Source organism: Panthera uncia, chromosome F1 (genome assembly GCF_023721935.1).
Source record: "Panthera uncia isolate 11264 chromosome F1, Puncia_PCG_1.0, whole genome shotgun sequence".
Classification (NCBI taxonomy): domain Eukaryota; kingdom Metazoa; phylum Chordata; class Mammalia; order Carnivora; family Felidae; genus Panthera; species Panthera uncia.
This window is the reverse complement of record NC_064813.1, coordinates 43,459,727-43,474,213: the sequence shown is the minus strand read 5'-3', so window position 1 is coordinate 43,474,213 and position 14,487 is coordinate 43,459,727. Positions and strand designations below refer to the sequence as shown.

The window sequence follows — 14,487 nt, the reverse complement described above, 5'->3', positions numbered from 1 at the left end:
CCAGAGAATGCCACACACTTTTGAAAACTCTTATCTTCAGCTCCTAAGGCTATTTGCAAAGCAGAGACTGACATTTTCCATATTTCTTGTTCCCCAGTTCGTGGTCTGGAAAAGGTCTTTCTCTTGTCCTAACACAATGGCACAATCCACAGCTTCTATTTCTCTCCCTTTTGTCTGTCCACAGAAGGGGATCCCTCCCCTCTGTACCCATGCTGTTTTATCTCTCCCAATTCACATACACACGTCTGTCACACCAAGCTGTCTCCCTCCACCTGTGCAGATTTTTCAGTCACTCTGCAGATAGATTTCCTGGGTGTTCCAAGTGTTCTGACCCCAAAACAGCTGTGTTTGAAGGACAAGTGAAGTCTTGGTCCCCCTACTTCTGCACCATCTTAACTCCTAACTGATATCCTTTGAAAACCCATAATAGGTGGATAACCAGATTTGTTCTAAAATCAGACCACCAGGGTTCAAATCTCTCCTTTACAATTTTACACCAATTTATTTGAGTTCTTTAAGACTCTACTCTTGCAAATCCAAACAGTGAAGTTTGCACAAGGTAGAATGATTGTTAAATGACACTCATCTGGGATGTATCATGATGAAATTCATCATCCAAGGATAAAGAGAAGTTCATCTAAATCGTCAAAGAGTAGTGGAGAAAAATACCTAGAAGGTTACTTAAGTGGAATAAGACTAAATGAACACTTGATCTCAATATTGGAAGCTTCAAAAATGTGGTGGAAAAAATTTATCAATGAGAGCTATAAGCTGGAGCCAAGAATCTATATCTAGAGAAGGTATCATATACAAATCTTTACTAAAGAAAAACATCAGTATATTCAAGTATTCCAGGTGTATAATCTACATAAGTCTGCTGAAACTACTGGAAACTTTAATCAAACAAGAAAGAAAATGTTACCAGTGTACTTTAGAAGGATGAAGATGAGGGGCACCTCGGTGGCTCAGCCGGATAAGCGTCTGACTTCGGCTCAGGTCACGGTTTCTGGGTTTGAGCCCCACATCTGTGGGGCTGTCTGTGCTGACAGCTCGGAGCCTGGAGCCTGCTTCAGGCTCCCTCTCTCTCTACCCCTCCCCTGCTCATGCTCTCTCTCTCTCTCTCTCTTTCTCTCTCTCTCTCAAAATAAGTAAATAAACCTTGAAAAAAAAAGGAAGATGAAAATGATAATGAATACTTGGGGTGTGTGTGTGTGTGTGTGTGTGTGTGTGTTTGGAACTTTTTTTCGTGTGTTGCACAACAGTTCTTCTAATAGAATCATTTTGTGGGGAAAAAACTAATACTGGTACAGTATTAAAAGTACTAGATTATCTCTAAATCATCAAATGAAAATGGAAATTTTTTCTGGGAAATATTATATATAAATGTGTTATAAACAGCATAACACTTAAACATGTGTCAAAAATATTCCATATATAAGAAACTCAATAAAATGCAATTATATTATACCTCAATTACAATACGACATTTTGGTGTTTAAAAAGAATTGAACTATGGTTGCATTAAATGTTCACTTGTATTCAAAAATATATATATATATTATGATATATATGACATGTTACAAACACCTCATATATATGATGTGTACATGTTACAACATATGCCACATTATATATGATATATATGCCATATATGTGTGCCATATAAACCTTATATACTATGACATACTATGAATGACATTTTAAATCACTTCATGTACATAATATGTTATATATATTCTGAGACACATGTGACATACTTTAAAACACCGCATTCTCCAATTAATATTAGAAATAACAATCAAATGTTTACTCTAATCTTAACTATTTGAATATTAAGAAATAGTCCTAGTTCATTTGTCTGATTAAATGAAAACTTTCCTTGATGATTGGTTTCAGGCATTAATTAGAAGGTTAGTTTTCTGTATAATGCGATGAATGGAAAATGTGTTTCTCTATATTTCTTACACTATTTGAATAAATAGAAAAGTAAATTAATGAATGTTTATCTAAAAAAAAAACCGCACTGTTTCCCTACACTGAGTTGGTCTGAGAAGAAAAGGCAGGGCTCTGATTTCTGATGAGAGCAGAAAAGAAAACAAGAAGATAGATGATCTTAGGAATAAAATCAATACTTTCATCTCTAGAACAAGTTGCTCATTTACATACCAGGGCTAGGATATACATAGTCAGTAGATCATATACATACCCAAATAGATCTGTAGAGTTTTATTTATGAAGAGTCTTCATACAAGTTTATATATCATATGACCCACAAGATATAATTTTAACTTCATTAGCATATCCCAGTCATCTGAATTTTATAACTTCTCTTGTCCTAGAAAACCTGATGCAATGAGTGAAATTAGACTAATAAGAGGATATAATTCATCAGTGAAACAATTCATTTCCCATCTGATTTTTTTTCTTAAGGTAAAACATCATTTATACTGTTTTTGTTTGTTTTGTTTTTATTGCAAGGGTATCGTTGTGATTTTCCAGAAATAAAACATGGTAGTCTACACCATGAAAGTAACTATAGACAAAACTTTCCAGTACGTGTAGGAGAAAAATATTGGTATTCCTGTGATCAAAATTTTGTGACTGTTTCACAAAAGCCCTGGGAACATATTCATTGCACACAAGAAGGATGGTCACCAGCAGTACCATGCCGCAGTAAGTCAACCTTTATAATTGTATATGTATAAATATTTCAAATAGTAGAGGGGGGAAAACACATAAGTGAATACAATGAAGCTTAGTATGACTAACATAAAGCCAAAGGATGAATGTTATGAGCAAAAATACCAATATAAGTTTTTCCTTTTATGAAGAGTTCTTCATAAAAATCACACTAAAGATAAAGATAGAGGCTTTCTGAAAATAACTATATCATTTACAAGGACTTAATTATAAACCGAAGATAAATAATATTTAACATTGATTTTTTTTTCCAGCATTTGGTAGTAGCTTTAATTTTGGATACTTATGCATGAGTTTAAATTTTGTACAAATAACTTTTAATTGGCTATTTTCACTGAACTTATGGGTTTTAAATTTTTTTTGTTTCTTATTTTCATTATTTTTAGGACAATGTATCTTCAATCATTTGAAAAATGGAGAGTATCCAAAACAAGGAGTTAAATATGTACAAGGTGAAAATGTAAGTGTTAATTGCAATTCTGGCCACAGTCTTCAAAATGAGCAGACTGTAATGACCTGTACAGAGGATGGCTGGTTCCCTCCTCCTGAATGCATTCCTCTCAGTAAGTAAATGATCTGAGATCCCAGTGTATTATGCTTTTCTAAGCCTCATCTAGATGGACTGTAACAAAATATTTATAACAACTTTCTTATCTCCCCTATGGAACTACTTAGTTTTCTTTTTTCCAAGTGTGTATGAGTGGATATACAAATTTGATACATGTATACCAAAATAAATGTTTACTGATAGGCATTAGTCAAGAAAACAGTAATGGAAGTACAAGGAAGAAACCTCTAATATAGGGTGACACAAGAGGAAGGAGGTAGATGTGGCGGTGTAGGAGGATCCTAGGCTTGCCTCATCCCATGAATACACCTAGATAACTATCAAATCATCCTAAATACCCTAGAAATTAACCTAAAGACCAGCAGAACAAATTCTGCAACTGAAGGTAGAGAACAAGCCACATCAATGAAGTAAGATGTGTAGAGATTCAGTTTTCTTTCCCAAACTGAGAAGAAACAGATTGTGAACACTGAGGTGGGAAAGGAGTAGTGGTTAGAGGGAATGGTGAGAGACAGACTGAAACACAGGTGAGCACACACGAGAAAACGAATCTCCATAGCAATTGGTTTGGAAAGGGCGAGGGGGCAAATTTTGTGAGCTTTGCAATCAGTGGGGCTTAAAGCCTAGGGTATTATAAGGACAGTGTACTTGGCCCTGGGAGAGTTCAAACAGCATTGAGGCTGCTCTTGGAGAAAAGGCAAGCAAAGAGCCTGTGGATATACAGCATGGAAACAGCAATCTGAAGAGCACTTGGAGAACACAGTGGGGAGGTTATTTGCTCACCTTGGAGAATATTGCAGAAAGGCAGCCTTCACAGAGACCCCTCTGGGAACAAAGGAACTGGTAGGTACCATTTCCCTCCCCTGCCCTTCAGCATATAGACATGGTCACCTTTGGGAACCAGCACAGGACCCACACTTGCTCTGTAACTTGCTTCTACCAAGCCCTGCCTCCCCATGCTCCAGTGGAATCACCCTTCCCAGTCACACTTGGCCTCAGTCCCAGCACAGGTGGCCCCCAACCCCAAAAGCCCAGACCAAATCCCTGCCCACACCTCATCTCCCAACCTGGGTGTTTGGGGTGCCATGATTCCAGCAGCAGTGGCGAGAAGTCTCATCTCACAAGCAGACCAGAGCACACCAAGTTAAAACTCACCACATTCAGGCCAGAGACCAACCACTGCCCACACAGGCAAAGAGAGCCTCTGCAGATGAGGGGCATGAAGGACAAAGCGATCAGGACACAAGAGCAGTGTGAACACAGCACACATTGGAGACACTCCCTGAAGTGCCAGGCCTTGGGGAAGAGGGATCGCGGACACCTCAGGGCACGACAGAACCTCTTTTTCATAAGGCCATTAGCCTCAAGAACAGGAGAAGTAGCTGACTTTCCTAATACAGAGAAGCAGGCACAGAAACTTAGACAAAATGTGAAAACAGAAGAATGATCTGTGAAAGATGAAAGATCTGTACAAGGCCAATGCCAGAGATCTAAGTGAAACAGATATAGGTAACATGCCTAATAGATAGTTAAAGTAAAAATTATGAAGATACTCACTGGACTTGAAAAAAAAGTGGAAGACATGAGTGAGACTCTTAATAAAGAGATAAGGAATAATATAGCAGAGATAAAGGATTCACCAAACAAAATTAGAAGCACACTTGATGGAATGAACAGCAGGCTGGAATAAGAAGAGGAACAAATTAATGACCTAGAAGGCCGTGTAATGGAAAGTAATCAAGCCAAACAAAGAGAAAAAAGAATGGTGCAAAATAAGAATACATTCAGGGAGTCAGAACTCCATCAAACATAACAACATTCATATTAGAGTAGTCCCAGAAGAAGAAGAAATAAAAAACATGGCAGAAAATTTATTTGAAGAATTAATAGCAGAAAAGTTCCCTAATGTGAAGGAGGAAACAGATATCCAGATACAGAAGGCAGAGAACCCCCAATAAAATCAACAAATGCAAACCACACCAAGACATATTGTAACTAAATTGGCAAAACATAGGGATATAGAAAAAATTATAATAGCAAGACAAAAAAAAAAAAAAAGAAAGAAAGAAAGAAAAAAGGCAGTCACATGCAAGGGAAAACCCATAAGGCCATGAGAGCATTTTTCAGCACAAACTTTCCAAGCCAGACGGGAGTGGAATGATATATTCAAAGTGCTGAATGGGAAACGTACTCTATCCAGCCAAGAGTATTCCATCTAGCAAGGCTATTATTCATAATAGGAGAGTTTCCAAGACACACAAAACCAGTGAAGTTCATGACCACTAAACCAGACCTGCAAGAAATATTAAGGAGGACTCTTTGAGTGGAGAGGAGAGACCAAAAGTGACAGTATGAAGGTAGGAAACACAAAAACACTCAAGATGAATATTTCTGTGAACAAATTTCAGTCAAGGAACTCACAGAATAAAAGGATGTAACATATAACATATGACACCATATACCTGGAGAAGAGAGGAGTAGTGTTTGGGTTCAAACTTATGACCACCAACTTAATAAAGACTGCTATATACAAAAAATGTTATATACAAACCTAATGGTGACCACAAATCAAAAATCACTAATGAATATGCAAAGAATAAAGAGAGAGAAATACAAAATATCACTAAAAAAACCCCATCAAACCATGAAAGAGAGAAAGAGAAGAAATGATCAGAGAAAATCTTCAGAAACAACCACAAAACAAGTAATACAATGAAAATAAATGCATGTCAAAAATTATTTTGAATGTATGCGGTTTAAATGCTCTAATCAAAAGACATAGGGTGACGGAATGAAAAAAACAAGACCCATCTGTATACTGCCTACAAAAGAATCATTTTGGACCAAAAGACAACTACAGATTGACTGGAGATTGACAGTGAGGGGATGTAGAATATTTATTGTGCAAATGGATGTGAAAAGAAGTTGGAGTAGCAATACTTATATTGAAGAAAGTAGACTTTAAAACAAAGAATATAATAAGAGACATAGAAGGACACTACATAATAATAAAGGGGACAACCCAACAAGAAGATACAACTTTTATGTTGTGGAGTCACAAGTTGGGTGTATAAATATTACATGCTTTAACAAATTCAAAAAGATCAAAGTCACACCATGAATCTTTTCAGAACACAGTGCTATGAAACTGTAAGTCAACCACACACACACACACACACACACACACACACACACACAAATCTGAAAAGGACACAAATACACGGAAGTGAAAATACATGCTAATAAACAATGAATGGGTCAACCAGGAAATAAAAGGAAAAAAATTACATAGAAACAAGTGAAAATGAAAACATAGCAATTCAAAACCTGTGGGACGCAGCAAAACTGTTCTAAGAGGGAAATTATCATAATACAGGTCTACCTCAATAAGCAAGAAAAAAATCAAATAAGCAACCTAACCTGGCACTTAAGCTAGAAATCAACAACAAACAAAACGCCAAAAAGCAGAAGGAAGGAAATAATACAGATTAGAGCCGAAATAAATGATATAGAAACTAGACAAACGACAGAGCAGATCAAAGAAAACAGGAGCAGATTCTTTGAAACAATTAATAAAATGACAAACTGCTAGCCAGACGTATCAAGTAGAAAAGAGAAAGGACCCAGATAAATAAAATCACAAATAAGAGAGGAGAAATAACAACCAACACCACAGAAATACAAACAACTGTAAGAGAATATTGTGAAAAACTATATGCCAACAAACTGGACAATCTGGAATAAATGGATAAACTCCTAGAAACATAAACTACCAAAACTGAAACAGGAACAAATACTGAACAGGAACAAAAACTGATACATGAATTCAGCAAAGTCGCAGGATACAAAATCAATGTACAGAAATCAGTTGCATTCTTATACACTAATAATGAAACAACAGAAAGACAAATAAAGAAACTCATCCCATTCACATTTGCACCAAGAAGCATAAAATACCTAGGAATAAATCTAACCAAAGATGTAAAAGATCTGTATGCCGAAAACTATAGAAAGCATATGAAGGAAATTGAAGAGGATATAAAGAAATGGAAAAACATTCCATGCTCATGGATTGGAAGAATAAATATTGTCAAAATGTCAATACTACCCAAAGCTATCTACACATTCAATGCAATCCCAATCAAAATTGCACCAGCATTCTTCTCGAAACTAGAAAAAGCAATCCTAAAATTCATATGGAACAACAAAAGGCCCCGAATAGCCAAAGTAATTTTGAAGAAGAAGACCAAAGCATGAGGCATCACGATCCCAGACTTTAGCCTCTACTACAAAGCTGTCACCATCAAGACAGCATGGTATTGGCACAAAAACAGACACATAGACCGATGGAATAGAATAGAAACCCCAGAACTAGACCCACGAACGTATAGCCAACTAATCTTTGACAAAGTAGGAAAGAATATCCAAAGGAAAAAAGACAATCTCTTTAACAAACGGTGCTGGGAGAACTGGATAGCAGCATGCTGAAGGATGAAACTAGACCACTTTCTTACACCATTCACGGAAATAAATTCAAAATGGATAAAGGACCTGAATGTGAGACAGGAAACCATCAAAACCCTAGAGGAGAAAACAGGAAAAAACCTCTCTGACCTCAGCTGCAGCAATTTCTTACTTGACACATCTCCAAAGGCAAGGGAATTAAAAGCACAAATGAACTATCGGGATCTCATGAAGATAAACAGCTTCTGCACTGCAAAGGAAATAATCAACTAAACGAAAAGGCAACCAATGGAATGGGAAAAGATATTTGCAAATGACATATCAGACAAAGGGCTAGTATCCAAAATCTATAAAGAACTCACCAAACTCCACACCCGAAAAACAAATAATCCAGTGAAGAAATGGGCAGAAGACGTGAATAGACACTTCTCTCAAGAAGACATCCGGATGGCCAACAGGCACATGAAAGATGCTCAGTGTCGCTCCTCATCAGGAAAATACAAATCAAAACCACACTCAGATACCACCTCACGCCAGTCGGAGTGGCTAAAATGAACAAGTCAGGAGACTATAGATGTTGGCAAGGATGTGGAGAAACGGGAACCCTCTTGCACTGTTGGTGGGAATGCAAACTGGTGCAGCCGCTCTGGAAAACAGTGTGGAGGTTCCTCAAAAAATTAAAAATACATCTACCTCATGACCTAGCAATAGCACTGCTAGGAATTTACCCAAGGGATATAGGAGTGCTGAAGCATAGGGGCATTGTACCCCAATGTTTATAGCAGCACTCTCAACAATAGCCAAATTATGGAAAGAGCCTAAATGTCCATCAACTGATGAATGGATAAAGAAATTGTGGTTTATACACACAATGGAATACTACGTGGCAATGAGAAAGAATGAAATATGGCCTTTTGTAGCAACGTGGGTGGAACTGGAGTATGTTATGCTAAGTGAAATAAGTCATACAGAGAAAGACAAATACCATATGTTTTCACTCTTATGTGGATCCTGAGAAACTTAACAGAAGACCATGGGGGAGGGGAAGGAAAAAAAAGAGGTTAGAGAGGGAAGGAGCCAAAACATAAGAGACTCTTAAAAACTGAGAACAAACTGAGGGTTGATGGTGGGTGTGAGGGAAGGGAGGGTGGAGAGGTAATGGGTATTGAGGAAGGCACCTCTTGGGATGAGCACTGGGTGTTGTATGGAAACCAATTTGCCAATAAATTTCATATTAAAAAAAAAGAATTTGGGAGTTCCCCAAATAAACCTTGCCATGTTTATATTCAAAAAAAAAAAAGGAAGAAAGAAAGAAAATTGAACAGATCAATTACCAGCAATAAATAAATAAATAAATAAATAAATAAATAAGAAATACTGCTTATCAACAAACTCCAAAAAAAAAAAAAAAAGAAAAAGAAAAGTAGGAAAAACTCCCAAATTCATTCTATGAAGCAGCACTACCCTGATACCAAGCCAGATACAGCCACCACAAAATAAGAGAACTATAGTATATGTCAATATTTCTGATGAGTATAGATGCGAAAATGCATAACAAATACTAGCAATCCGAATCCAACAATAAATTTTAAAAAATTATTCCCCACAATCAAGTCATGTCTGTTCACGACTTATACCCGGTGATTTCTTCCTGAGTTGCAAGGATGGTTCAATATTCACAAACCAATCAATGTGTGATACATCACATCAACCAAATCACAGCCATAAAAGAAAAGATGAAAACCATATGATCATTTTAACATATACCAAAAAACCCATTTGACAAACTATAACATCTATTCGTGATAAAAGATCTCAACAAAGTAGGGTTAGAGGGGACATATCTTAACATAATAAAGGCTGTACCCACAGCTAACATCATCTTTATGGGGGAAAATTATGAGCTTTCCTCCCAAGGTCAGGAACAAGACAAGACATAACAAGACGAGGAGGTCTACTCTTCCACTTTTACTCAATAAAGTACTGAAAGTCCTAGCCACAGCAACTAGAACAAAAAGAAATAAAAGGCATTCAACTCGGTAAGGAAGAAGTAAACCTTTCACTATTTGCAGATGACATAATATTTTATACAGAAAACCCAAAAGACTCCACCAAAACATGCTAGAACTGAAGTGAATTCAGAAAAGCTATAGGATACAAAATCACTGCACAGAAATCTGTTGCATTTCTGTATAACAATGATAAAGTAGCAGAAAGACAAATTAAGAAAACAGTCCCATTTACAATTGCAATAAAAATAATAAGCTACCTAGGAATAAACCTAACCAAAGAGGTGACAGATCTGTACTCTGAAAACTATAGAACACTGATAAGAGAAGTTGAAGACAACACAAAGAAAATGGAAAGGCATCCCATGTTCATGGGCTGGAAGAACAAATATCGTTAAAATGTCTACAAAACCCAAAGCAATCTGCACAATCAATGCAACCCCTACCAAAATACCAACGACATTTTTTATAGACCTAGAACAAACAAGCCTAAAATTTGTATGGAACCACAAAAGTCCCTGGTTAGCCAAATCAATCTTGAAAAAGAAAAGCAAAGCTGGAGGCATCATAATTCTGGACTTCAAATTAATATTACAAAGATAGTGATCAAGAGCATATGGTACTGGGGCAGAAATAGACACATAGATCAATGGAACTGAATGGAAAACCCAGAAATAAACCTACAATTATACACTCAATTAATTTTTAACAAAGCTGGATTGAATATCCAGTGGGAAAAAGACATTCTGTTCAACAAACGATGTTGGGGAAACTCCACAGCAACATGCAAAAGAATGAAACTGAACCACTTTCTTACACCATACACAAAAATAAATTCAAACTGGATTAAAGACCTATATGTGAGACATGAAATTATAAAAATTCCTGGAAGAGAGTACAGGCAGTCACTTCTCTGACATCAGCCACAGCTTTCTAGATAGATCACCCGTGGCAAGGGAAACAAAAGCAAAAAAGAAGAAACTATTGGGACTACATTAAACTACAAAGCTTCTGCACAACAAAGGAAGCAATCAACAGAACTAAAAGGCAACCTATGGAATGGGAGATGATATTTACAAATGACATGTCTGGTAAAGGGTAGTATCCATAATATGTAAAGAACTTATAAAACTCAACACCCCAAAACCTGATAATCCAATGAAAAATGGGTAGAAGACATGAACAGATATTGCTCCAAAGAAGACATACAGATGGGCAATAGACACATGAATGATACTCATTAGCACTTATCATCAGAGAAATACAAACCGAAAAAACAATAAGATGTCACCTCACAGGTGTTGGTGAGGATGTGGAGAAAGGGGTACCCTCTTGCACTGTTGGCAAGAATCCAAACTGGTGCAGCATCTCTGGAAAATAGTATGGAGCTTCCTCAAAAGGTTAAAAATAGAATTGCTGTAATATCCAGCAATCACACTCCTGGGTATTTACCCAAAGAATACAAAAGCACTAATTCAAAGGGATACACGCACCCCTATCTTTATTGCAGCATTATTTGCAATAACCAAGATATGGAAGCAGCCTAAGTGTCTACCAATTGGTGAATAGATAAAGATAAATGGACTGTTATTCAGCCATAAAAAAGAATGAAATCTTGCCATTTGCAACAACTTGGATGGACTAGACAGTATAATGCTAGGCAAAATAAGTCTGTGAGAGAAAGACAAATACCATATGATTTCAGTCATATGTGGGATTTAAGAAACAAAACATATGAGCAAAGGGAGGAAATTTGAGAGAGAGAGAGAGAGAGAGAGAGAGAGACCAAAAAAAAAAAAAAAAAAAAAAGGCTCTTCAGTGTCTTAAGTGTAGAGAACAATATGATAGTTACCAGAGGGGAGAAAGCTGGCAGCGGGGATGGGTGAAATAGGTGATGGAGATGAAAGAGTATCCTTGTCACTATGAGCACTAGGTGATGTATGGAATTGTTGAATCACTATACTGCATACCTGAAACTAATATAACACTGTATGTCAGCCAACCGGTGTTAAAATGAAAACTTAAATACATACATACATACAGTCAATCTAGAAAAAAAATACAGTACAAAGAATTTTGAAAGCAACAAGAAAGAAAAACCTGCTTCACATACAAAGGCACTTCTGTGGGAGATGTTTCTAGTAATACGTGCCTACAGTAAAAAAATAAATGATCTCAAATATACAATCAAACTGTATACATCAAAAAGCTAGTAAAAGAAGGGGGTACCTGGGTAGCTGAGTTGGTTGAGTGTCCAACTCTTGATTTCTGCTCAGGCGATGATCCAGGATCATGGGCTTGTACCCCACATAGTGCTCCGCACGTGAGGGTAGAGACTGTTTCAGATTCTCTCTCTCCTACCCCTCCCTACCCTGACTTGTGATGTCTGTCTAACAAATAAAATGAAATTTTTTTCATTAAAAAACTTGGAAAAGAAGAAAAAACTAAGCCTAAAATTAGCAGAAAGAAGGAAATAACAAATCAGAGCAGAAATATATGAAATAAAGACCAAAAAGTCAACAAAATAGATACCTACCTTTTTCAAAATGTAGACAAAATTGACAAACCTAAGCTGATTAACTAATTAAAAAGAGAGATCGCATAAATAAAATAGAAATGAAATTGAAGATATTCAACTGATATCACAGAAATGCAAATGTTCATAAGAGACCACCATAAATGATTACACACTGACAAATTGGATGACAGAGAATGGATAAGTTCCTGGAAATATAAAACTGACAAGACAAAATCATTAAGAAATGGAAAATCTGAACAAACCAGTAACAAGTAACAACACTGAATAATTAATTTAATATATCTCCTCAAAGAAAAGTCTGGGACCAGAAGTATTCACTGGTAATTAACAGAAGATTTAATACCAATTTTTATTTAAAAACCCCAAAATTTTGAGGGAGAGCACTTCCAAAAATAGATTACCTTTAATACCAAAACCAGACAAGGATGCTACAAAAAAAATTATACCCCACATCACTGATAAACATAAATATTGAAATGCTCAACAAAATGTTAACAAACTGAATTCAATAGCACATTAAAAGATTCACACACCATGATGAAGTTGGGTTTATCTATGGGACTCAAGGGTGATTCAACAGATTTAAATCAGTAATATGATATAGCACGTTAACAAAATTAAAGGTAAATTGACACAATTCAACATCCATTTATGATAAAAACTGACAACAATTAGGTATTGAAGAAATGTACATCAACATAATGAAGACCATAAATAAAAAGCCCATAACTAACATCACATTTGATGAAAAGCTAAAAGCTTTCCTCAAGGGTCAGGAAAAATACAAAGATACCCACTCTCATCAGTGTTGAAAAAGGGAAATAAAATGTATCCAAGTAAGAAATAAAGAAGTAAAGAGGCACCTGGGTGACTCAGTCCGTTAAGCGTCCGACTTATGCTCAGGTCATGATCTCACGGTTCGTGGGTTCGAGCCCCACATTGGGTGCTGTGCTGACAGCTCAGAGCCTGGAGCCTGCTTCAGATTCTGTGTCTCATTCTCTCTCTGCCCCTCCCCAACTTGTGCTCTGTCTCTCTCTGTCTCTCAAAAATAAATAAATGTAAAACATAAAAATAAAAAATAAAGAAGTAAAATTAGCTCTGTGTGCATATGATGTATTCTTTAGGGAAAACACTAAAGACTCCACAAAAACAACAACAACAACAACAACAAAACCTGTTAGAATTAATAAATGAATTCAGTAAAGTTGTAGGATACAAAATCAATATACAAAAATCTGCTGTATTTCTGAACACTAATAATGAACTATCAGAAAGAGAAATTAAAATAAGTTTTCATGAGATGTGGGTGTTACCTAATTCTGGAGGTTTCAAGGGCCAAAAATAATCTTTCAGGACCTAAAATATAGATCAGAGTTAGAGAGATTCTCTTCTATCAGAAAACAAAGTAAAACAATTTTTTGTATATTGTTTCAAGTACAAGATGGTTTCCAATTTTAGAGTTAACCCTCAAATGGAAAAAAAAATTGACATTATCAATCGTAAGAATTATTTATAAATTAATTAAAAGTACTATTTTATAAAGATGTGTATGAATGTTATACATAGTTATGTAATCCAGAAAACTTGAGGTAGTGGCGTTTAATCCCGAACCCTGTGTTTCAATGCCAATATGATAAATAGGAATTCGCCTTCTGCTGTCAAGAAAACTCCAGTTTTTAGAAATAGTTGTGTGATGTTTACCTATATGGTGAGATTTAAAGTTGTGCAGTGGCCCAACTGCCTTCAGTATCCTCTCTTCTTTGAAATGTAGTAGGGGCACCTGGGTGGTTCTGTAGGTTAGGCATCTGACTCTTGATTTTAGCTCAGGTCATGATCTCACAGTTTGTGGCATTGAGCCCCACAGCAGGCTCTGTGCTGACAACTGGGAGCCAGCTTGGGATTCATTCTCTCTCTCTCTCTCTCTCTCTCTCTCTCTCTCTCTCTCTCTCTCTCCCTGTCCCCCCTCCCCCTCTTCCCCTCTCCCCCTTTTCCCCTCTCCCCCTCTTCCCCTCTCCCCCTGTCCTCCTTCACTGTTTGCACTCTCTCAAAATAAATAAATGAACATTAAAAAAATAAATTCTATTTAAAAAAAAGAAAAAAGAAAATGTTTTTTAAAAAAGAAAAAAAGAAATGTATTGATATTACTAGATTCAACAAACGTGAAATTTATGTGGAATAACAAACACTGTGAATAAATACTTTAGAAT

At 36.3% G+C, this 14,487-nt stretch overlaps 1 protein-coding gene across 1 annotated transcript in view; it reads left to right on the top strand.

Moving 5' to 3' along the window:
• The window catches only part of CFH (complement factor H), a 227,870-nt gene that overhangs the window by 72,572 nt on the left and 140,811 nt on the right, over nt 1-14,487 (top strand). Inside the window, exons 10-11 of the mRNA XM_049635060.1 lie at nt 2,479-2,673; nt 3,087-3,263. Of these exons, the coding sequence (XP_049491017.1) occupies nt 2,479-2,673; nt 3,087-3,263 (372 nt within the window). The remainder of the gene's footprint in view (nt 1-2,478; nt 2,674-3,086; nt 3,264-14,487) is intronic.